This window comes from Tauraco erythrolophus, chromosome 10 (genome assembly GCF_009769465.1).
Source record: "Tauraco erythrolophus isolate bTauEry1 chromosome 10, bTauEry1.pri, whole genome shotgun sequence".
NCBI classification, from domain to species: domain Eukaryota; kingdom Metazoa; phylum Chordata; class Aves; order Musophagiformes; family Musophagidae; genus Tauraco; species Tauraco erythrolophus.
The window spans coordinates 20052416-20079624 of record NC_141474.1 but is presented as its reverse complement, the minus strand read 5'-3'; the positions used below and the strand labels follow the sequence as shown (position 1 = coordinate 20079624).

Below are 27209 nucleotides of genomic sequence, written 5' to 3'. Positions count from 1 at the left end.
ATAATTATACAATATCATATCATAAAACATATACTCTGAACATTGCTCTCTAAATCTAACTCGGTGAACACATTCATGTTTAAACCAGCAATTATCCAGTCAAAAGAAATACCATGCAGGCCACTCCAGAGATACACCAAAACTCAGTTCTGCAGTACTCTGAAATTTCAGTGGGCATGAATGATGCATGCAGGTGCGAACAATTCATGAAATATTAACAAAATATTGCGTGTAAAATTCAGAGCCACAAAATAATTTGTAGTAGCTTGCAATTGCTTTGAGTTAACGGGCATGATGTAAATTAAAGATTGAATATGTACTGCACTTGAATGCTAAATCCTCCAAAATAATGAACAGGAAGAAATAGATACTATAAGAAAAAAAAAAAAATCTGGTACATGGATGTAAAGGGTGACTCTGATTTTTCCATTAGATCAGATATGCCATTATTCTCTAAAATCACAGGTAAGGAGATCATGACAATATGAGAAGCAGGACTTGGTGATTTATTCATGATCATCAATCAACAATGGGCTTTGAAGAAAACTACTCCAATCTATTTGTCATGAATGCCTGAAACACAGACAGAAATTATGAAGGTGGAAGACTAATTTCTAATATATTGTAAGGAGTAATCCATAAGTTAATTCTGACTGCACTGTGCAAAGCATAGGTACAATTTATATATTGACTGGCATTATGTGACTTTTATGTTTTTATAGATCTTTTGTGAACTTTTTACAAGACCTTTTTTCCTTCTTCCTTTTCAATCTTTTCCTTCTTGAAAAGGTACATTTCATGATGATTCTGTTGCAATGCAATGAAAAGGATGGTTATGATCCCATTAGGCTCAGGGCAGTTCTACAGCAAACTGAAGGTGGTTCCAGTTTGCATAAAATACCTGTAGGAGCTCCAATCTAGTTGCAGTCAACACTTTTTAATGGTGTTGATTCTACTGCTGAAAAAGTGCCACAGAACAACACTTTGAAGAACGGACATTCATTTTAATACATGTAGAAATATACTGCAGCTAAAGGCCATTTCAAAGTTGTATATAGTTTTCAGTTCCTCATGAATTCAGAAATACTTGAAAGCATAGCTCCTACTTTGACCCCAGGACTCCTACTGGAATCAGTGGGCTAGTTGTGCTTGCCAGTACTTGACTAAGCCAATTGCTGAACTGACATCCATAGATTAAATCAAGCCTGCTGAGGGTGACTGAGGTTTCTCTGGGACTCAGAAGGCAATATTAATCCATGCAGCAATACTAGCACCCAAAATTTCCATGATTCTATGGCAAAGCCTGAGAGAAGTTACTCCTGCTCTGCAGGAGAACGTCACAAGCAGAAAGTACTGCATAATGCTCAGAGAAATTTCTCTCCATCTCTAGCCAAAATTCCTTTACTTCTCAGGCTCTGCTGGTTCTTCAGTCTTTTTGCAAACACATGGTAATAAGAAAACAGAAAGCTATTCTGCTCTTTTACATGTGCACATTCCTCATGAAACGACACTTCATTTTCTTAAGGAAAAAAAAATAATTTATTTTTATTGATTTACATTAACCAAAAAGCTAATTAAAGATAACATTTGGCTCATTCTCAGTTGAGAACTGAATAAGCAATCTAAAATACGATCAGTTAAAAAGTTAGATTTTAAATTTACCAAAAAGCAAAACGTATGAAAGCATCCTGATGTTTCTCTTTATTATAGTCTAAGAAACATCAAAGTAACTGCTTCATTGTGAGTTTTTTCTATGTACTAGTTCAGCTCCACACATGCCAAAAAAAGATGTATTTAAAACTGGGAATGTTACAAAGTAAGGCTTTTTGTAAGCAAAATGTTAATTCATCAAAAATGAAAATTTGACAGAAACATCTATCTGTTTAAAGAAGAACTTTACTAGGAATTACAGAACATCTGCTCAAAAAAAGCAGAGATAAACAACAGCAGTAAAAGCATTCTGACTAATTCAGAACAAAAAGATGTGAACTTAGACCTCCCACATCCTGGATGAATGTTATAAAGAGCAGCCAATTACTCCCATCATCTCTTTCTAGCCGTATTTCGCTCCCTTTCACCAAATATTCATAGCCCTTGCTTTCACTTTTCATTGAAGCAAATATCAAGACATAATAACAACAATAAGAACATGATAAAACAAAATTCTTACTTTCTAGTCAATGGCTATTATAACCAACAACTTAAAGCTTCCTTTTCAACGGATTTTACCAAAGAATCTGAAGATACTTACATTTATGCCTGCTAAGATCCAAATTTAAAGTGCAGAAATATGAATCATAGAATCATAGAATGGTTAGGGCTGGAAGGGACCTTCAAAGGTCATCTAGTCCAACCCCCCTGCAAGGAACAGGGATATCTACAACTAGATCAGGTTGCTCAGGGCCTCGTCCAACCGGGCCTTGAACGTCTCCAGGGATGGAGCATCCACCACCTCTCTGGGCAACCTGTTCCAGTGTTCTACAACTCTCATGGTAAAAAATTTTTTCCTAATATCCAATCTGAATCTACCTCCCTCTATTTTAAAACCATTACCCCTTGTCCTATCACAACAGGCCCTCCTGAACAGCCTCTCCCCATCTTTCCTGTAGGCCCCCTTGAGGTACTGGAAGACCGCTATAAGGTCACCCCGGAGCCTCCTCTTCTCCAGGCTGAACAGCCCCAACTCTTTCAGCCTGTCCTCATAGGAAAGGTGCTCCAGCCCTCTTATCATCTTCGTGGCCCTCCTCTGGACCCTCTCCAACTGGTCCATGTCCTTCTTATGTTGGGGGCTATTCAATCAAAAATGCCATTCAATCAAAAATGATGGAAGCACCAATAAAGTTTCTGAACTTTTGGCAAACTTCATAGATAACATTCAGATTTGATTTTTTTAGGGCAATACTCCAATTTAATTTTTTAATAGGGGAATACTCACACACTTCTATTGCCCATCCCTAGAGATAAGAATCATCATATGTGGTTATAGAACAGATTCATAATGATAGTCCTGGTTCTTGGTATACTGAATATGAACAATCACGTCTTTCAAGCAAATGTCTTGCAAAAACACTAGAGTGAATGATGTCATATGAATTCCTAAGTGAATGCAAAAATTTGAAATCAAAATAAGAACTATCTGAAAAAAGAAAACCTTTACTACCTGGTGTACATGCATATATTTTCTATAAATGCCTACGCATTTTTTGGCAGGAAATTATCATCTACTGCAAACACTTGTTTCTATTATTCCTAAAGAATGCACCAAATACTTCCTACTAATACAGTCAAAATTAGTTACCTGTAGTTCCCCATGTGTCTATTTTCATGCTCTTCTTTGGAAATCTGTTTACGTACTTGTGCAAGTCTTTCCTTCTACAAATCAAGGAAAAAAAAAAGACAATTAAAACAAAGAGAGCATAAGCCATGGGCAAGAAACAGCACATTGTTTCCTTCCTACCAATTCTTCTTTTCTCCTTTCCAGTGTGTGGCGCTGCTTCTCCCAGTCTGAGGAACCTGGCAACAGTTTTTTCATTGAACCTTGACCATACAGTCTTCTTTGAGCCTCAGCCTTCTGTTGAGCTAAATTTCTCCTTTTATCACTTGTCCTGAAACACAGATGATATTAAGATATGTCAGTCCAATGCAGCTAACATGATTTGCACTTTCATTTCAAGTATATCATCTGTATTTTCCAGTCAGTCATGTACAGTCTATGATACGAAATTAGAATTGAAACGTTAAGGAGTTTTTAAAAAATATTAACTTTTATGGCTACAATATTTTCACACTTTAAGGTGTACTGTAATGACTGTACTATAATTTAATGAACAAAAAAAAAACTCAGAAAACAAACAAACAAAAAATTAAAGCAACAGAAAGAGAGTCAGAAAAAAGGACAAGTTTACCGTATGTTGAGAAGCTTTAATGCATTTAGCAGAACACCTTTTTTTACATCATAGTCTATTTTTTGATCAGTTCCAAAGCTTGGGGCACGATTAATCTGAAAAAATGAGATACAGAAGATTCAGGAATGTTGGGGTTCACTAGAAACACATCTATTGTAACAGGCTTTGAAGAAACCATTCTTTCAAACATAGCAGAGATTAAGATAACACATGTCAAGAAACACATTTCTGGATTTATTTAAAAAAAAAAAAAAAAAAAGCACTGAGTATCACAGATACTGGGAGCCAAGAGATGTACCTTCCAGCCACCGGGTTATCCAGACACTTACAATCAATGCCATTCAAGTATTGGCACTGTGAATCCAGTCTAACCTATTCTTGGTTGCCGCCATCAGAAAATTTACCATGCAAAGTGCTATTAAACCTGTTATAACAGACTATGTGCCATCCTACGGTAGTCCAGCATGAGAAGAGCTAAACTCTTTCCTAGTTCCCAGTCTGAAAACACCTTTGAATACTTCTCTAAAAAGCAGCAATATGAGGACAGAAAGAGACTCTAATTCAAGGTCTTCTCAAGTATATTTAAATAACTATCCAGATACACTTTATGGCAATGCCTAGAGATCTAAGTTACTAAATCAGTACATAGTGTGAAAACATAAAATAATTAAGTCTCAGTAGCAAAAAGCTTATAAGCTAAGTACAAGATAAGAGATTAAAAATGTGACCATAAATACAGAGGAACGAGGGAAATGCAGCTGGGAATCAGTAAGACTAAATCACACACCTAACAGCCAGGAGTCTCAATCAACCACCATATAACCACTGCCAAGCTTTGGAGCCCCTACAGAACATCATCAGCTTTCAGAAAGCTTTGAGGAGAAATAATGAAGTAGCTGCATCATTTCTCGGAACACTTTCCAGGCTGGTATAAAAATTTATACATGAGCAATAGGTGCTAATAAGAGGCAGGAATCTCACCTTCATAATGAATGAGTAGTGCTGGTTACAGAGAAGGGACCGATACTAAAGAGCTTCAGAAGTGAAAACTAATACCTTGTGTCCCATGCAAATAAGAACCACAAAAGTGGTTCATTAAAATTGTGTTTTAACACTTTAGATATATTAGAGCATCTCAAAGCCTCTACAGTTGTGGGACAGAACTATTCTGGCTGGTGAGCCACCAACTGTCCTGTTGCTGAGTCCCAGCTGCCCCATCACTTATGCTTATAGCCGAAGGGTACCTTTTGGCTTTGAGAATCAGCTTGTTTGCTGGTTTTGCAGACAGGTTGGCAAAGTGAGCCATGAAATCTGATGTTGAAAGAAAAATCACGAAATTCAGCAGAAATAGTAAAAAGTATATACATATTCTTTTTTTGGAAGACTGTCATCCAAATATTTAATTGACCAACCTACTTAGACTGACCTATTTCTCCTATCACATCACAAAGGCTAATTATTTTTATTCTATATTGTGATAGTACAAACATTTATTGATATTCTTTTTTTTTTTGAAAAAAAAAAAGTGAATGTTCCACTTCTAGCTAAGCAAACATGTCAACATTCAAAGAAACAAACACAAGGATTAAAATCTAGTTCTCCAACATATCATTGGAGAATACTGGTAGCTGACAAGACCACAGACACATTGCATCTCATTTTCAACACGAAGTTTAAACAAAACTCTTTAGCTAGAACTGCATTGATTAAATACAGTTGATAATTGAAGCTGGAAATATTCTGATTTTGAAATATCATATTGTCTAATGCAGGAAAGATTTATGTATGTTTGTAAACACACATATGAAGATCCAAAGAGATCTTCAGAGATCATACAGAGCCTTAAAAAAAATCAAGTCTCAACTCCTTATTCAGGAGAAATATTAGGTATTGAACAAAATTATATTCTGTACTACGTATTGATTTTTCTTACTCCATATGAACATGTGGCCACTAACAATCTTCTTTGAAGTAATGCTTTTACATGCATTAAAAACAGGTGAACAGACAAACATATTTATTAAAACTTCCAACAAATTAATTTCTAATTTTTTATGTATACTGAATTCTTAAACCTAGTGACACTGCAGTTAGTTATGAGGACTTATTTGGAACATGTGAAATGCTATGTCTGTCGAATACTGAATGCCTAGAGATGCACAGGCACATGCTTACACAGCATTGAAGCATCCAACTTGAGAGCATACGAAAGTGCACACTGTTGTGTTTATATTTGGGTTAAGTATTTCCTAGATTTACAATAATTTGAAGTATAATATTGGGCATAAATTCTGCCTTAATAAAAATGTTATAAATACGTGTTACTTATGTTGAGCTTCAGTGAAAATTAAGACCATGAAAAGTGTAAAATAATTTAAATAATAGTTTCTCTCCTACATGCTGAATTTTGCTAAATATCTGCACCCGGCACTTCTGAACAAACAGAACCATACTGACTGTGTTTACTAAGTAGAAAATTAAAGTGGGGTTAGGAAAGATATAAGAAGGCATTTGAAATGCTATTATGAAGGAAAACGCTATTATGAGATATTACACAACCATTCCACACTACGGTTTCTGTCACTTTAATGCAGTCATTTAAAAACTGAAAAGCTACGGCATTCATAGTTAAAACTGGAGCACTGCTGTATCACCGCATTCTCAGTTTTTTTCACATACCATTTATGACTAATGTTTGAAATCCCAACCCTACAGTGACCTCAGTCCTGAAGAGTAAACAGAGGTGCAGTAAAAACAGCAATCCAGTTCTGGATAGCTATTGCAAACTTGGCTTGGTGCAATACGTTTCAGGTAGCAGTAGATGCAGGTCCAGTACAAAGAAAATCCGAGCAACCAGGTACATCAGAAAGTTAATATGTAGAAAGCAGGTATGAATTTAAAGTTCATTAGCTATTCCACAGTAACTGTCTATGTAGAGTCATAGAATCGCTTAGGTTGGAAGAGACCTTGAAGATCATCGAATCCAACCGTTAACTTAGCACTGCCAAGTTCACCACTAAACCATAGTCCTAAGCACCACATCTACACGTCTTTTAAATACCTCCGGGGATGGTATCTCCACCACTTCCTCGGGCAGCCTATTCCAATGCTTGACAATTCTTTCAATAAAGACATTTCTCCTAATATCCAATCTAAATCGCTCCTGGCACAACTTGAGGCCATTTCCTCTTGTCCTATTGCTTGTTACTTGGGAGAAGAGACCAACGCCCACCTCACTACAACCTCACAGTATTTGAGGTGCAGCCTCACTAGTGTTGAGTACAGGGGGACAATCACTTCCCTAGACCTGCTGGCCACACTATTTCTGATACAAGCCAGGATGCTATTGGTCTTCTTAGCCACCTGGGCACATGGCTGGCTCATATTCTGCTGGCTCTGGGGTGATCTTATAGCAGTCTTCCAGTACCTGAAGGGGGCCTACAAGAAAGCTGGAGAGGGACTTTTTACAAGGGCATGTAGTGACTGGACAAGGGGCCATGGCTTTAAACTGAAAGAGGGGAGATTTCAATCAGATATAAGGAAGACATTTTTACAGCCTTTGTATATACTTGAACTGCCTCTTGATTTAGAATGACTGTGTGTAAGGATGCTTCACTAACGAACTTTTCTGTTCCTCTATCCTATGTATCTCCCTTCTCCCAACAGAAACGTCAAGAGGCAGTCTTAACAGCTGACCTTAAATTTCAGCTAAAACGTTTGCTTATCACTAAATGTAGATGGAACTATGGGAAGTATAAAAATGCGGAATGTCTTCCAGAGTTGCTACTCAAATCTTCAGAACCTGAGCATAAGTGTCTGATGTGCAAAACCATTCATACTCTTGAGGTAAGATGCAAGAATAATAAAGTCACAAAACAAAGGGTTTAATCCACAAATAACACTTTTAGAGCAGAAAAACCTTCTTCAATACCAGAAAAATTAAACAACAAAAAAAAAAAAGCAGCAGATAATCTAATCTACAGAGCATACAGGTAAAACGCTCCCTGCAAAGACCACAACTAACTAAATTGGCTACCGCAACATTTTACAGTTTCACCACACAATACCTTTTCAATGCTCCACTCAGTTGTTCTCAGAGGTAACTAATGCCTTCTTCCTTAACAGTGTCTTCATATTATAGATTACCTGGGACCTCACTCAAAGGAATAAAATAACTACATGCTTGATCTAGTTGAATTACTTCCATGATCAGCGCTACTCTTAAACTAGCAGCTATCTGGTTGAATCTACCCATGATTGATCCTATAACACTAGTTCTGGAGCTATGGCAGTGTCGTACATTAGGTTTCTTTGGAGAAACTATCTTCAAAACCATACCATTTTCTTCTTCACCAAGACATGGGATAAATTTCAGCCTAGCATTTCACCTCTTTACCAAAACAGTCAAAGAGTGCATTCTCACCTCCCACTGCTGCAGCCTATTAGTATGGAGTAGGAAGAGAAATTTTCCCGTCACACATATCTATTGAGAAGACCTTTCAAATATAAAGAGAGATTACATAAATGGCTTTATAAACCTAAAATCAATTGAATAAAATATTACATCCTTTCAATAACAGGGATTTAATCTCTGTTCAATCTGTAGGACAGCATGAATGTTTTGGAAAGGATTTCATTCTTTATTAAAGTGATTGAGATTGCTAACGATAGAATTCAAAAAGCAAAAGAAATTTATAAGCCATAAAAACCCTATTACAGAGAATTCTGATAGTGGCTATCATTGAGCAGAGCCTTGATTAGATACAATCATGAAGTTCATTCTAATCACTCATTTCTAAACTTCACAAATTGTGAGAGTGCCAACTGCCTTTTTCTTAGCTTAAGTGTAAGGCTGGTTTTCCACGGCAGTTTAAACTAATACAAATCCAAACTGTCATACTCTGCCTACTTCATTGTCTTGGCACTGAGGTTCACAGAGAGTGAGGAAGGGGATCCAAATGACCCATGTGAAGATTGAACTCATCAAAAAATATTTTCCATTGGTCCTTGATCATCTCAGGAAGGAATCCTACAAGTACTAGTGTTATCACAGGGAATGGGGCAGAGAGCACACCTTCAACAAAGGAAAAGGGCGGAGATCTCAGAGCCAGTACATTGATCAGTTTTAGCATCACAGAACTGCCTCATACAGGTGCGGTTTCACATTTTACCTAGTTTGGTGCAACTGCAGACTGCCACAAAGGTCTGGTGCTGCCTCTCTCTTAATCCTGCCTTCATGTCATTTCCCACTTCCTCGCACCACATCAAGTGTTGTGCAGTTCCTGCGTGAGGAAGTTCTGCAAGCTGACTGAGTGTAAAAATATGGTTTGCTTGGAACAATAAATCCGATGTTCATCCAAAACAGCAATAAAAAACATCTCATCCAATAGACATGACCACCAGATAGAGGCAAGTTGCTAGATCAACTCTTTGGGCAACTGCTCCAGTAACACCATATTATATGTTAAAGCAAACTGCACTCTTTTTAACTCTTTATTCACTGGAAGAGTGCGAAGAGTAGGAGTTACACTTAAGGCAAATAATGAGCCTGTTAAAACCAAGTGCGCTTAGTGGATTCACTGCTACTCTTTGAGAGCAAAGAGAGCCCATGGACAAGCATCAGAAAGCAGAAAGAGCCAGCAGGAGAAAGAGCCCCAAAACCAGCTCTCCAAGGCAACAGAGGGAGAGGCTGTCTGGGCACAAGAATCACTGAAAAAGAGTCATCTTTGTTATAAATAAAAAAAAAAATAAAAAGAAAGAATTGAACCAGAGAGCTAGATGAGTAGTCTCATCAGTTGCTCTTCCTAATGGTAACTGGAAAGGTTCTAAAGGTTCCAAACACTGCTAATCTCTTGAGTCAAGAGATTTACAGCATTTTTTACATACATGTATGTGTATGTATAAACTCATCACATATCTGAAATGCTGACCTTGCTGAAGGACATGGAAGGGCAGCATTAATGGCACTCTGTGCCCACCTAACTGATCATTAATGCCTATGTGCCCCCTCTAAGTTAACACTGCCTCATTGACTGTTGTAGAAGTGCTTTGTGAAACAGATTCAGTTTCTAAATAGATCATTGCCATGAACCTGCAGGTCCAGTTAGCCAACATCACTGTAAGTGCATGTTGACTCATGCTCAACACTGAGAGAGACAAAGTGTGACTGAATCTGGTTTATTTTGCTGGAGGTTGGTCATTTTCCACAAGCCACATTGCTGGTTGAGATGCAGAACTTGATCTCAAACAAAAAAAGATTACGTTTATGTAGCAGCTTTATGAAAATTGTATCACAGAAACAATTCAAGTGCCAATGAAATGTGATGAGATACATTTGAAATGTATTTCCACATGGCTGTAGTCTAAGTAGTACAAGAAATACAAATATCATTACTCTATATATTCAGCTGTTTGATATCTGCATATCATTTTACTTATGTAAGGGATTAAATACTGCCTGGAAAAAAGTGTCTTGTTTTGTCAAATGTCTTCATGGCTGAGAATCTTGAGAAGCCTTGGGCAAAACCATTATTTTCAGAAAATTTTTCCCTTAAAATATCTCTTAAAAGACAGTACTGTCCCTTATTTTATGTGACTATCCCTTGCTTCCAGACAAGAAATATGGTTGCTGACTAATCTGTAAGACAGTACTGTAGTAATCTTGATAACATCGCAGCGATACTGTCACAATAGATATTCATAATAACTGGATGGCAAAGCATTGTATATGCATCTGTTGGCTGAGAGACAATTATTTAGAGTTCAATGACCCAAGAACCAGGACGTATACATGACTAGGTTGTGTTAATATAACATTAGCAATTTTATCAGGAAGGCACATCTTGAAGATTGTTGACAAAAACAGGATTGTATGAGGGGCCCCAAAAGCATAAGCAAATGATGACAACAAAGACCTTGAAAATCCAGAGACTCTGAGATATAGACCAATCACAGTGGTCAAGCAGCGTTCACTACAGGAATGCAGCCTTGTGAACTAGATAACACTGGATCTAGGGATAACAAAAAGAACACAGAGCAGAATCCAGGAAATGTAGACAAACCACTTATGGTAAAACCTGGAGATAATGCAAAATTGCTGGCCAGTGAACAAACAGCCAGTAAGTGGATGGTGGCAGCAAATGAATAAAAATAACCCTAAGTGAAGCTAAGAGTGAAGAGGAAGAAATAACATGTTCTGCCTGGTGAAGAACACAAGACACTGACAACTTGCTATAACCACTTAGCCATCTTTTTTTCGGAGAAGTAGCCCTCTCCCGCCCCTTGTTAGCCTTTGGACCTCCAGGGGCACAGGCAGGGTACGTGTAACACAAGAGAAAGGAGTAGATACCAGAAAGCTTGTGTATGTGAGCTTTAACTACTTTTTTAATAGGAATTAGCAGTAGTTGGATACTTTGGCCTAAGATGTCCAAAGTAATTTTAATTGGACTGATAACAAAGTTTTGAGTAGATTTTGCTAGTTCAGTTACACTAAATAATACATTTGTAGATCTGTATATAAGGTGAGTTTCTCTCACCCACATAAATCACTAGGGAAGCTGGGTACCCTACACTTGAGGCAGTTATTAAAATGTGACCTTTTTCTCCAATGATTACAACTTTGTGATCCTAACTGGATATAATGAGGTTGAGTAAGGCTGGGGTCCACCCAATAACTTCGACTATATCATTTTCCTATTTACGTAAAATAACCTAGCCTGGAAATCTTGGTCAAAAAGAGGAAAACTGAATGTTCTGGGAACCAAAGGGAGATCTAGGTAGTTGCTGCTACTCAGAAAGGATGGAAGCTGCTGGGACTGCACAGATGCTTGCCAGAAACATTTGGTGCCACAAGATGGCAATCACGTATTTCCCACAGCCCTCACTTCAGTAGAAGGTTCCGGAAGTTCAGTAGCCTCAAGCAGCAGGAAAGCTACATCGCAAAAAGACAATATAAACAAAAGCCGTCTCAGGAAAGCAGAGTCATTATAATATTGCACAATTTATTTCTTATAATAGTTTATTATGCTATCTTTATAATCAAAAGGCTACATGAGGTATGGAAACATTAAACTAGATTTACTAACCCAATCCTATTTTGGCAATTTTCCCATAACACTGCAAACACTGGGGCCTTGTGATTAGTACCAGAGCAGCATTTACTACTTTATGAGATCCCTCCTCACAAGGAGTCTGGGACAGTATGATTCTCCTCTGAGATCCATTATCATAAATGGCGAATCAAACCCCCTAAAATCTCCATACTGCTCAAAACCATCCAGGGAGATAGAAGAGTGTCCTTCAGAATGGATTCACTACACGGGTTGAGTCACCATATCTCACAGAAGAGGTCTGTAACCACTTGCTACAAGGTTGGATGAAATGCATACACAGACCAACTTCAGTCTGTACTTAAACATCTACATACACTTATACGCAAGCTACAGGTAACCTATAGATGATAATCCAGAAGCATAGAGCTAAATCAAAGTAGGCTTTGCTCAAAAAAAAAAAAAAAAACACAGAGGACGTCAATGTAGTACAGACTAAGTTCATGTCATGTGCTGCTTTTGGCTAGCACATCAAAGCCACCAAATACATCTATGTCTGCATGGCAAGAGTGAAGGAATTTTATTTTTCTAATTAAAATAATACTGAACTCCTGAGACAATAAGCATGACAAAACAACTGTTGATAGTATTAATGGCCTGAGAACAAGGTTGTAATTCAGTAAAACAATTGTGTACATTTTGCTCATCAGTAACCAAATCATACTCATGATTTATTGTCAATAGACAGATTTTTAATACATTTTGTTTTTTTCCTCCAGCTGTACAGTCTCCCGACCAGTTAACAAAATGATGTAAAACAACCTGAAAAAAGACAACTGAGCTTCATCTGTATGTTATTATTAATGTAATTAAAGAGACACAATAGACAAACCTCAGACATTCCTGGTTGAAAATGTGCACGAGCACCACTTAAGCTTAACTGTACCACTAACATATTAAGAGGAGAAAAGTTTCTTCCAGTCCATTCACAGCAATTGTTTGACAGCATTTGATGTATACTGGATTAGTTTCCTCTGTTTATGTGAGTGCTTTTAAAAGTCACAGGAGAGAAAAAGAACACACATCCCCCCAAAAAAGAAAACTAAGACCATACATTCACGAAAGTTGCCAGAGTCATATTATGGAGCCATACTCATGAAGGAAATCTATGCAGCACGCCATTGCTATAAACAAGGTCCTTCAGCTACAATGAAAACTGAATTAACATCACATTTCTCATTACAACTTTCAAAACATCTGAAATACAACATTTTTCCAGGAAGACAATTACTTTTACCTGAGACTCCAAAAATCACTGCCAGGCAGTGTTTCCATGAGGATGCTCCAGAAAAAGCATCATCTATATACTCAACAACAGTACTTCCTGCAATGCACAGATTTTCTTTGGAAGTTTTCTTACATAGATATGGATTCAGCTGGGGCTTAGCTACTTTACTGTTAAAAATTTGCTTTACATTTGTTTAAAGAGGTTTACCTCTAGGAGCCATGGTTTTAGTTTTCTGTCCAGCAGAATATCAAATCCCAGGACTTCAAAGCAGACACTGTCACTTCCTGGTGCTTGCCCTGGCCTGCACATGCGATAAGCATGAAGAACATGTGGCTCTGCAACTATGAGAGTCTTCACTACTAACTCCTGTAGGGATTTTTTTCAGAAAAATTCATCAGGAGAGAAGACACCAGTACATATTGAACTAAAGTGTTTCATACTTTAATCTTACAAATTCTATTAAAGCATCTAGTAAAAAATGATTTAAAATACCGAGTAGATGGTCTATAATAAATAAACTATTGCTATGGAGTAACATATATTTTTTAATATAGCTATAGAGTATGTTGCTATATTTTCCATAGTACATATGTACTTTAAGGTATGTAACAACTTAAATACTAAAGGCATATTGGGAACAAAGTATAGTATAGCCAATCTTCACCCATTTCATTTTGCAATATAATTTTCAATAAATATTCTCAGAATCATACATACAGATGATGCCTAAGCTCTAACAATCTTAGGCCTATTCCTCACCTAAAGATGTCTGCAGTATAACTAGATGATCTTTAAGGTCCCTTCCAATCCAAATCATTCTATGATAACCACTAACTTCAATGGCACAGGTTCAAGTACACAGATATATGCAACACTGACTACAATTTTGTAAATATTCATATATAAAATTCACTTTATAATCTAGAAAAGTCTCCAAAAATTTAAATGGTTCCTTTGTATCATATTACTTATGTGAATAACTGTTTGAAAGGGCTTCTGTTCTGTTTAACATTAAATGTATAATCAAACCCAGAATTTAGACTTTTAAAAAACGTAATCATCATTTATAGTATGTCCTTTGTAGCATGCATTGCTGAGAATTTGGATTAATAAAGTTTCAAAAATCATTCTGGATTCCAGTAAAGTGAACGGCAGAAACAATTAATTTTCTAGGAATATGCATACACAAAATAAAGAAAAGCGTATTAGTTTTATCTTACTGAAATATCACTCCAGAATTTGGAGACATCAAGATTATTTGTTTCTAGAAACTCAGTAAACCATTTTATGGAGCGTTTGCTTCCTTTGTCTTCTGTTTCATCCCGTTCAAAGTGTTCATTATGTTTATTGACAGAGTAGTTAGTCAGATGCATATACAATTGACTCTAAAACAAAAAAGAGAGAAAAGACATCAAAAAAAACCTTAAATACAATTCTAGTACAGTTAATTTAAAATAATTAAAAGAAAAAAAAAGTTAAGTCAATAATGACATAGTCAAATAGTTCATATTTGCAAATACACTATGTGCAGATTTAGTGTTTCTGATTCTGGAGATTTCATCTACTGAATGTTCTAGCCTTCTTATAACAAAACCTGTGCTCATATTTAAGCCAGTTGCAGTCAACTAATCTACCACTCAACATCAGGTTAGGTAATATAATGCATATGCCATTTTTACAGGCCTGTATGTCAACAACTACTTTAAAAAGTGAAAAGCAATTATCATAACTTACAGAATGATTATATTCCACAAGAAGCAAACAATAAAGATGGTATTTTGAAGTGCTACTTTGGAAGTGCTAAAAAACACTCTGGCATCTGTTTCACAGACAATCCCACATTTCAGTTTTCACTGTAGATTATTTATGACAAATGTCCTCATGATAGTGATACTTTAAAATATTTTTTACATATAAACTCATCTGTCATGTTGATATCTGCCAAAATTGCTCGTTTTTGACTGGCTTGTAGCCATATATCAGAGGGAGGTAAATTTCAAGATACACATGACATAAATGAGTGAGTGCTATAGTTCCTTTATGGAGCAAAACATCACCAGCAATAGATTCATGTTATCAGTTGCATTTGAAAAAAAAAAAAAAATTATCTTTACAAGGCCAATTCATAAATCATGATTTATATGTTTACATTTTCTCCCAGTATAGATATTAATCCAGTTTTCTACCTACACTACCATGGTGACTGTCCTCATCACAGCAACAGTTCTCTGTCATGTTTGATTCCTTACTTGAGTGTAGTTGAAGTTCTAAGATGACTATAAGCCTTCTGTTCCAATTCCTTTTTGATAATATAGCCAATAGATAACACAAGCCTTCTGCTGTGACTTATCTCACTGTACTTACTTATGTTTAAAAAAACCTTCATGAAATTAACAAAACCAATCAACTTGGCTAGTTGACAATAGGCTAGTTAACAATATATTGTATTAGCGCTACAAGTAATGAACTTCTCCCATGGCTTCCAATTACTGCTTTGAGAATCATTCTGAAATCGACTGTTTATGACTCGTTATAAATGTCATTCTTCCATGAAATTCAAATTATTTCAGACAAAAGCAATTATTTTTCAGAATACAAATAAAAATGAAAGTGTTTTTAGAACACTTGTTAAACATCTGAACTAATCTTTAGTCTGAAGTTATCTGGAACAATGCCACTGTGGAACAACATCATCCAAAGAACTCTGCCATTAGTGATAAGCCAGGTTATTTCATGCAATAGACAAACTACAACATGAACAGTTGTGAGAACACAGAAACAACTGCCTGTTCTGTTTATCCACTCAGAGCATATTTCAGTGCTGCTAATGCTGAGATTAGTAACAATAAAAAAATATTAAAAACAAATTATTCCAAATGTAATATTGGAACTCTTCCAAACCTACCATTTGTACTGGGCTCCAAATTATACCTGTGTTCTTCAAAGGAGCACTAAGAGACAGTCACAATTTTAAGTGACAAGTAGGGAAAAAAGCTCTCCATGTGTTGTCTATCGCATAATTACGCTGAAGCAGCTCTAACAGTATATGGTGTGGAAAAGGAAAGATACAGTAGCAAAAGAGTACAGAGTAAGGTATAAGAATCTCAAATCTACTGGTACCTCCCAATGTTTCAAATCTACTTTCTTAACAGACATCTGCATTTTGGTCTGTGCCAGAAGAGAGGGGTGACACCTCTCAACAGGGGAAGATGCTATGCAGTGAACAGGATTGAAGTGTCCAAAACCTTCAGCAGGTCCCTTACCATTTCTTGGTTCTTTGCAAGTTTATAGGCAGCCCTGCTGTATCATCCTGAAGTTGTCAAGTACATACTCCTTTCCCTGCTGAAGCAATCACTGAAAAACAGCATCAGAAGCAGATTCCCTCATGTTCAGGGACTGCAGTGACCACTCTTATGCAATGGTCTTTATATTGCTGATTTTCTGTTTTCTGCATAGGTTCTCGACACAATGGCTGAAATATAACAGGATCCTCAGTAGAAGCTCCAAACTTCAGGGACGTTAAACATTGATAAGCAGGAGAAAAATCTTATCCTCCTCCCTATTCCACCCCAAACTGAGTCTCAGATAAATATAAAAGCAATGTAACTGTTCTTCAAGTGATTTTCTTTACTTCATTTTTTCTGGGTTGAATGTCAATAATTGACATCTCGTGCTTTCTCTTAGGAAATATTTAAACTCTTTAGTATATATACACGTAAAGTCATGTAAAATTTTATACATAAGCAATAATATGGCTATATTTGTGATTTTGATAGAAAAGAAAATTAAATATCTGTCATTTTAATTTCTTCTCTTCAATGACAATGCAAAAATTCAGCCAGATGAATACTAAATTAAATCTCATGTCACAATTTATTTTATTTACCTCCTCCAAACACTACAGAGGTAAAATTCTACATGCATAAGCAATAAATTAGAACGAACTCCAACTTACCAAATTTGAGTCACTGGGGGGATGATACTTTTCTGTGCCCATTCTCACCAGTCCATCATGATATAAAAATACTTTTAATGGATCACAGGATGTTACAAGTATATAAACACGTAAATCAAATTTGTAGCCTTCCATAAGAAATGGTTTGTCAAGATATTCCTGAACAATCAAGTGATCCTGAGCTTGTAACTTTTCTCCATTTCTTATTAAAGAGATCCTGTTAAAAACAGAAGTTATTTTAAAAACATGGAACTTTGACATTACTCTTTGAAATAGATCTTCATGGTCACCCAGCCAGGTAGTCAGGCTAAAGTCTACCTGGAGAAAGAGACTTATTTTCTGATTTGTAGGGTAGAGAAAAAGTTCCATTCTCTTACATAGCTTTTGGTTTCACGTCCTTTATGGTGCTTCACTGGATGAAAAAAAGGCAATGAGCCATTTCAAAATAACTTTCTGCTTTCTTTGATTCAACAATTTGTAATAATGGCTTCTCTCTACACTTAGAAATTGTCTGGCAGAATGACCAGTCTCAAGCTTTTGTGATTACTCTTCCCCAAGCAGCTCTAAAAATAGGCTTCCAGTCTGTCTATGTTACAACTTCTGCCCAAGATACAGATTACCAAGAACTTTCAGTGCTAACCTGACTCAGTGATGATGTTTGCAAAGTAGGACACTTCAGTACAACTAAGAATGGCATAGATTAAGCTCAGTATTTGTGCATTCCAGTTTCCCCACATCAGAATGAGAAATGGTTTATATACAGACTGCAAACTGACAGTCCCTAACTACACAGAGTTTTAAACAGCTGTAACAGCTAATATTTTTCAGTATATCATTATTAATCTGAATTCCCATAGCTTTGTTGCCTTAGTCTTGCCCTCTATTATTTATGATACATTTCAGTGTTGTGGTACCAAACACTCCTAATATACTGAAGTACTTTCCAGGCATTTCTCTGAAATATGCTGCTATCTTTCCCTTCAGCTTATATTTGCCCTTATCAAGAGGACTGAAAAGGAAATGGAAAAAGTTTGGAGGCTTTACTTTTACAGTAATTTTGATATATTTTTAATAACTAAGAGCTTTACTATACTGTATAATCCAAATTGATATTAAAAGCAATAAAAGCTAAAATTGAAATATCTAAAAACAAGAACCGAGTTAAGAATGAAATTGCAATATTTATCTCATTGTTTTTTACTGTGCAGTCCTGTCACAGGCAAAACCATTTCAGCTCAACTGCAGGTCGCAGTCTCTTCAGGAGTGTCCCTCCTCTAACATGGGTGTCACCTCCTTCCAAGAGTGCACCTCCAGTCACATCCTCAACAGTGTCTGCTCTGCTTCTCCTACACCTCACAGTTGACACTCTTAAATACGTTTGTGCTTCTCTGACAGGCTGAAGTTTTGGCACGCAATGGAGTGACTGAATGGGTTTCAGAGCTGTGGAAGATCCTGACGTTCTCCCACACTTGACACCTCTGCAGCCCCCAACCACCAAAACCCTGCCATTTATGCCCGATACAATCTCACCTCCAAAATCTAAGCACAACAGATTAATAAATACATTCTTTCGATAAATTCACAATAAAAGTAATCCTGATCTTAAGAATTATTTGAGCATCATGAGAAAATGCATTCTCCAATTACACCACCACATTCAGAAAAACATGAAAATACCACTTCCGTTTAGTTTTATATTTAAGCTGTTTCTGCTTGTTAAGCCTTTTTCCATTACATGAACTTTCTTATACTGACCATACAACTTTAATTACAAACTTCTTATTAATACACAGCTTCTGTTAATGTTGTACATATCACTGGATTTCACCTTTAAAGGGTTAGAAGACTGAAGTTAACACGCAACTTACCCATGTCCCATTGCACCGTTAGCCGGTTTGACTATGAAAGTTTTCTGTCTGCGTTTCTTCTTCAATTCTTTCACATAGTTCTGAAACTGTGTGTATTCTGCAGGAAAGATCCATGTTCGAGGAATAAAACTGTACTCCTGAGGCTGAGTCTTGATCATTCTGAAAAAAAAGTGTAATAGATTTAAAATCTTTTAACTACTGTGATGCATCGATCCTTAAGATTAAAAAGCATTTATAATAATGTGACAATGAAACTTTTTTAGCAAAATGCTGTAATATGAAACCAGATTTCTGCAGTTAATTTAAGAATAGTTAAGCTCTATAACATATTCATATGTTTACTTCAAGAAAAACAAAAGTAGACTATCTTGTGCATTCTTGCTTATTATCGTATCATATTTGCTTATTATGTTTCTGGCATCCATCTCATTTCTTGGCATCCATCTTACTCCTGTCATAGTTTTTGTTCAGTTACTCAGATGACTTAATGCTTCCTATTCTTAGAAATATTAAACTTACAATAGACCATGTGATTATAGATCTTTTCCTACCTAATAGACTCCTGGATTCCTCTTTTTATTATTTTTTTTCCCCATTAGGAGGGGTGGGGATATTTGGCAAGCTTCATATTGGTATGTATTTGGGGAAGTATGAGGATCAACACACACAAAAAAAGAGGACCTAGGATATTTAGAGTTTCTTCATGGGTGCAAAAAACATTAATAACAAGGACTGAATTTAAAATTAAATGGATGCAATTTAAGAAGAGGTTTTTGTTTCTCTTTAGTCTTTTGAAGGAATTTCAAAAGTAAGAAATTGTAGTAAATATACTTTGACATAGGGCAAGCAACTGCTCACGCATTTCCAATATAGGGCAAAACACTGAAGCTTGAATTTGTGTTTGGTACCAGCATACGGTTATTGAGATTCTGCGAACACCTTATTTAGTCAAAAGAAAGTAAAGAAATGCAAAGCAAGGCGGAGGGGTGGAGGGGCAGGAAATAGAAGAACTAAAACAAAAATAAGGTTAAGACATCTTAGGGAACAATCTCTGAAACGGAATCTGGTTAAAGGATGCAGCAAGGTCCTGATCTCCATGCTTTCATAGCTGTGGCAGCTGAGATAGTGAGCATATCTCATTTTATAGCTCTGTTGTCTGAATGCAGAAAAGACAAATAGAAGAGAAAAAATAGTAGAGAATTCAGTTAGTTGAAGCTCCCATTACCCAAAGCTGTGTATCTGGCAGACAGGAAGCATATACGCACACCAGACTGGCAGTATGGGCTAGATACATATGGGTTAGCTTTAATACTGGTTAACAGCCAAGTTACAGGAGCAATGTGGACTTGTTGGTACTATGCAGACTAGTATACCACAGCTCCCAGCAGAATAAATTTAATCTTTGCTAATAGATTTTATTCTATACTAATAAATACCAGAATACTGATGCAGCTAGCTTGTTTCAAGTAGTCAGAATGTCTGAAGCTTCATACATAACCTCATATGAAATTAGTTTGGATAACACAAAACTACTCTGTAACATAGAGCGGACACGTCTAAAATATAAATATCCACAGACTGACAGAAAGTGACTGGTTGTATAAAAAGAAATTAACTGACATAGGAAGTTCCTCAACTTTGATCTTTTTTTAAAAATGGCACTACGATAAACTGTAATACTTTTAAATTAATTACAGATTTAGGTATGCTTTTATAATGGAAATGAATAGTATTAGGATAACTTAAAGATAAGAGAAACTTACGATATCATTTCAATTTTTCATTTGTACTATGAGCCTACATAATACTCCTAATGCAGCATAAGATAATTTTTAAGTGGCTCAAATACTAATGGAAAAAACAGAGCTGCCAACCACATCTGTAAGGCTAGGACTGTGGCCAAGTCCTGCTGGTATAATAGATAGACTGTCACCAAATTGTTTAGCCAACAAACACTCTGCAGAAACCACAATAGCTATAGTAGTCTTGAAGTACTGCATGAGGTTCAGTGCTTCTGCAGCTTCAATGTAACTATTATGTTTACAAATCTGGTTTATATTTACAAATGTCGTTACCTTACTAACTGAATAGCTTACCTAGGCAAGTAAACTATTATCCGATTTTTAGGTAAAAAGCAATTTCTGTCTTAGTTTCCATCCCTCTCCAAATTATTTATAATATGCATCCTGAAGTGCTACATGATAGAGACTTGCCATTTAACTTCCTCATAAGTTTCAATACACATGCTCCCTACTCAATGAAAATAACTTTTTGGTATTCGAGATATATTAATACTCTTTTGTGACTGCAAGTACATCAGTTCTATATGCCTTTTTCTATCTTATGTATAACTGGATAGACTACAAACACTTAATAACATGAAGCAGAATACTTAACCATTGTTTACAAGTTCTAGCGCTCACTAAAACTTTCAACAAAAGAATTCAGTTCTGTTCTTTCCCTGCTTGGCCCTATTCAGAAATAGCTTAGGAACATCATCAAGTAGCTTGCAGAATCAAGACCTATTCCACTACAATAGCCCTATTTTCCAGCACATCTGCTATCTGCTACGGTGGGTAACCACTTCTTCAATGTGCTGCTCTATCCTTTAGCCTTTGCAGTCCTTAAAAGGAGGTCTGAGAATTAAACAGCAAATTATTGTTCTTCTGAGTGCTATTTTAGCTCACGGATGCAGTCAGACTGTGCTCGTGTTTCTCAGAGTGCTTTCTGTGCAAAAGAATCAAAGTTGTTGAACAAAACATAGGTTACTAAAGACATGACTTGTCAGTCTAATAACACAGGTTCCACTGTCTAGTTTTAAAGATCCTCTGGCTTTTCAGGTATGAAACAAGGTTAGTGGGTAGGTATGGATGAGAATGATTCTTCAGTTCACAAACCTTTAAATGTCAACAGCAAAGGTGCTGCAAAAAAGACCATCTTGTACACGGGTCTGTTCCCCTTCCCAGTCATCCTGTACACCTTCTCCATCACTTACTGTATTCATTCTGTCACCACACTTACTCTTCACATGAGGAGGTCTCATCTAAGAGACCATTTACAGAAATTAATATCTAGTTGGCCATACAATAGCACCTCTTCTTTTTTTCTCCTTTCTGTGTTCTGTGAAAACAATGCTCTTACCTCCATTTGTTCTCAATTACATGCTTCTATCTGTCCCATTCCTCTGTGTCCCTACACTTTCTTTGCTGGGTTATCTTCTTTCGTATTACACATGCTACATATTACACCATTCCCTTCCACCCTTCTGCATGTGAAAACCACATTGTCCTGTGATCCAGAGTGTCTGGATATTGGCTGTAAGAGGAAACCCTGAAGCGCAATTCCTCCTGAAGAGCATTTGCAGAGGCCAGTAGATTTGTTCTTTTTCTCCATTCCCAACAGCTTGCATAAAATGGTAGGGTGAGATCAATATAACAACAGAAGTAAAAGTAGAAGAAAAAGAAAAAGAAGAGTCTACACTTCACCAATTCTCAGCAGTTTCACTACTGCTGAGTACCGTTTTGTACTCTCAACGGTACAAAACCCACAGCTATTCTGTATGATTAAGTACCAGGAATAGAAGACTGCATACAGCAGAAAAGCAAGAGAATAGAATTAGTGTTTCTACACTATCCCATTCAAATAAATTTTAAGATAGAACTGCAGCCATTGGGAACAAAATCTTCCACTCTACAGACAAGAGACTGGCCAACCATGTATCGCAACTGACGTGTGATTTCACATACATGTGATTTCGCATACATTTCACAAGCAGTCTCAAGGCATATCATTTTGATTTTTATAAATTATGAGTACTAAGCATTGACTTGTGAGGCTAGCACTGCAAAATCAGACTGATTAAAACTCTGCTACATCTACTATATTAAGTCACAACATAGATATGTATGAGTCAGAATTAGTGTATCAGAAATTACTCCCATCTTATCTATAATATGTACAATCTGCATTGAGTACCTTTAAACTGTGTTTCAAACTCAGAATTCAGTAGGTTGAGAAAGGTATGGTCAGGCTGTATTTGAAAATAACGTGCATGATAACAAGAGCCTTTTGTCCATTTTGCACATTTTTTTTTAAAAAATCACAGAACTGTAGCAATACACAGGGATAACACTGTCTATCAAGCTGACCAATGTTGATCACTGCTTCCAAGACATCTCCAAATAGCCGCTTGCCTCCATGTGCTATCTCTATATGTTTTTACTTAGAGTTAATTCTGGAAGGGGCAGTGAAAAGTGCTTGTATAGCATGTACTGACACAAGAGTTCTGGCTCACACGTAGGGCATGTAGACACCACAGCAATGCATGTAATATTTGCATCATAATAGTTGCATACATCGTAAATGCTATGTGTTGTAGTTACAAAACAGAAAAGGAAGTAAAGAAAGAGAGAGAGGAGATAGTGCATTAATTACATTAATATATGAAAACAAGTTCTGTACTGGTAACAGGAAATGCAGCGTAGGTAACATCGGGGGCCAAAAGATTAACTCTACTAGTAATTGCTCTTTAAACTAATTTAGACTAGAAGAACCAAAATATTCACACATATTTCTCCCTAAACTTTTCCTTATTACCAGGCTGTTGCATCACTATTTAGTATTGTTTTCTGACAGGCCTTACTCACAGATTCTCAGATGGGGTAATTCCTCAGAACCCAGTTATTCCACTAGAGTGAGGAGAATTTATAACTGAAACAAATGAGTCCCTCATAAGACTTATTTCTTATATAAACAGTAAGATGTGCTTCATGTTTAAAATTTGATATACACAAAAATACAGTCATTAATTATTTTAAACAAATAATATCCATCCACATACTACTTATTTCTTCTGTTCTACTATTACAGAATATACGCCTGGGTGCATCACGTATTAGGTGTACTATACAATAATTGAAGGCTCTCCTACATTCTGCAATGCGTAGACAGAGAACTGAACCCACATCATTTTCCACTGAATTCAGAGAGATTCAGTAGTCCACTCTGATGCTACAGATCCAGGACCAAAGCCAAAGCTATTAAGGAACTTTGGATACTATTCTCAGTCCTCTCATAGCCTTTTCATTTAGTGAAAATAAACAAAACCTCACAAGCAATAATTCAGCATTGTACTGCATTAAATACTATGGCCGAAAAACTTCTTAATGTTAAAAGAAAGATTACTTAGTCATGTTTCTTGCCAGAAAATCCTTTCTGCAGATCTCTCCCATTCCTGGAAAATGGTTGATTCTCTGACGAAGAAGAAAAATAGAAAGTTAGTTGGTACCTTTTAGTTTTCCTGGCATACCTAATACGATCATTGAACACGTTCAACTGCATGCTCAGGCAAACATGGTGTTACATATCAATTATTTAAGATAATATCTTACATTATACGTGTTCTTAGCAATACTAATGATACTGTAAGCTGTCTTCTCCATCAGCATGAGTATGCCCATTGTTTTCACTTCAGATGTGAAAGGAGACTATCATACTGTTATTCACAAAGCTATCTGGGAACAGAGAATGCTATCACAAAGTAATGGTAAAAAAATTTATTTATTCACAGAAACTGTGGAGGGAGCTCTGCTTGTTAACCTACTGCTTAAAAGCTTATGAGAAACTTATAAATGATGGTTTGCATCTTCTTTCAAACTCTGATCATTCACAACACTCAACTGGCAGACAAAAGCATGAAAGAACAGCCCCAAATATTTAAACACCAGATTCCAAGTGGTATGCACAAATAACTCTGGAAAACAGAATAGGATTTTAAAAATATGTAGTAGTACAGCCATATTGCAGTCTGGTTGGTAATGTTTTGTGAGTTTTTTTCCCCTCTCCATACAAATGCAACTGACCAAAAGCGACACATTACTGAACACTTCAGAGTGAAGCAGTTTACTGAAACATGTCAGAAATCCTAACTACCACTCTACCTGATAGTTCCGAAGTTCAGCAATCTTTTCTTGTTGCACAGCAGAATCACTCCATATAAGATTAGCTGTTTCATCTTCATCACGTGTTTTCACAAATCCCATCTCTCGTATTACTACACGTACTACGGAGAAATCACATATTTGAGGATTATTTTGAATCTCTAAAATAGATTCATTTTCAAAGTTGAAAAAAAATCAATTAAGATTTTAATTGATTTGTCTGAGAACAATGTTACCATGCAAGCTATTATTTATCTTGCAATATTTTCATCAGTCTATTGCAATCCTGTCATTACAATATAAATAGCACCTTGTACTGAAGCTGGAATCAGAGCACAACCACTGATGGGAACTCTAAAGAGCTTCAGGGCATTCTATAATCATCTAGTAGAAGCTCACTTGTACGGCTTTTAGACTTAATCTCGGGTATCACATATGTCAATTTTAAAACAGTGACGACTATAAGTCTCACTGCAGACAGAGGACAAGAATGCCTCCTTAGCCAAAGTACAGTAGCTACAAAAGCAAATACATACATTATTTTAACATATTTAAAAAAAAAAATAAAGATGAAAGACTGATTGTGTGCCAGGCATAACTCAGGTTCTAAGAGAAAAGATTTTTCTGAAGTAGTCTTAAGCATCAAAATACAAAACATTAGCAGATTTTATTGAGAAATCTCTGTATAATAATTAAAGTATTTAACATTAAATTTACACTGTTCATCTTTTAAGGCTTTAAGCAAACTTCCAAACACATACGTAATTGATAATTAGAGGGTTTCTCCCCAGCCTTTTTGATTAAGTTTTTTTATTAAGTTTTTACATTTCAAGGCCCTTCCCTGAGTAACAAATGAGGAATAAAAGGTGCACAGTGTTCAAAGCTATCAATTCAATGTTACAAAAAAACCCAAAGGTTTCTTACAAAAGAAAATCCTTTGGAAACAACTCATTGTCAGCTTGATGCAAAGTCTTAATTCACCCCATTAGTTAGTAATTCACTCACTTCAATGGCTATTTGGATGAAAACAAAATATGTAGCTTCCTACCAATTTCATATTTTGTGCCAGCGACATTTGCAGTGATGACTCCATTCTTCTTCTTTCTGACTTTTCTTTTAATTGTGCTTTGATAGGGTAGTTCCGAACTCAAAGTCAGAGGAGCAGTTCCACGGTTATCTTCGAAAAATAATGTCATAACTGTCAACATCTTTATATCTCAAATAAAGTATACAAATGAACTAAAAATACAAGAATTCATTTTGTTGCAACTTAGAGGTACAAGCATACCAAATAATTAATAGGTTATATTAAAAATCTAAGACTAGCATACCTCCCTCATTAGGCAAGGATGGCATTATAACCTAGGATAGTGCAGAAGCAGAGCTCAAATTCCTTTCCAAGTTCTCTGAAAACGATGGAGCTGTCAAAGCCAAATTACTTAAAGTTCCAGTCATATCATTTCAGTCTCCAGTTGCTGCAAATACTAGCTCTGGAATGGATAGATATGTGTGTTAAAAAAATACAAGAGACTTTGTTACAGAGAAATTCTGAAAAAATATAAACAGCAGAAAACTAAATACAGAAATGTTTTTAATAACAAGTCAAAAATCATGCTTATTTTAAAAGATTGATCAATTTATTGTAAATACACAACTTTACTCACTACAATTCAATTGTTTTGTTTCTGGGAAAAATAATTTTGCAGCATTAATTTTCAAAATGAGATTATATTACCTCGTCTTCTTATTTTCATTTGTTTATGGGAGATATTGGCCATGAAAATGGGTATCACTGAATTCAATCAATACTGCAAACTTTTATCTCCACAAATCTCACTGAATTTATAGCAATTTTAAACCATATTTTAATTAAAAATTTAAAATCAGACACACTGTATTATTTGTTTTCAGGTACCAAATGGGAAATAACTGAAATCACCTTAATAATCTTCTTCATTTTTCAACATTTTTTAAAGCGATTGTCCAATAATCATTTGGTAGCACATGGCTGCAGTTTCATGACCACTTCATGACACAACGGACAACTTCAAAGAAACTTTGGGTTGGCAAGTATCTAAATTGTCAGTTTCTAAAATGAGTAATTATTTGCATAAAATGCTCTTTTTCATGTCTATACTGAAGCAAAATTTCAAACTTTTTGTCTATGAATATACTACCATGTGAAAATCCCGCATAGTAAAAAGTT

General features: G+C 36.0%; 1 protein-coding gene across 1 annotated transcript in view; it reads right to left on the bottom strand.

Annotated features, from left to right (window-relative positions):
- Nucleotides 1-26359, bottom strand: part of TTLL7 (tubulin tyrosine ligase like 7) — a 51282-nt gene extending 24923 nt beyond the window's left edge. The window contains 11 exon segments of the mRNA XM_086617598.1: nt 3299-3372; nt 3458-3605; nt 3906-4000; nt 13449-13607; nt 14462-14626; nt 17197-17413; nt 19065-19223; nt 24249-24316; nt 25004-25125; nt 26052-26180; nt 26335-26359. Coding sequence (XP_086473724.1) covers nt 3299-3372; nt 3458-3605; nt 3906-4000; nt 13449-13607; nt 14462-14626; nt 17197-17413; nt 19065-19223; nt 24249-24316; nt 25004-25125; nt 26052-26180; nt 26335-26359 — 1361 coding nt within the window.
- Nucleotides 26360-27209: the final 850 nt, after the last annotated feature.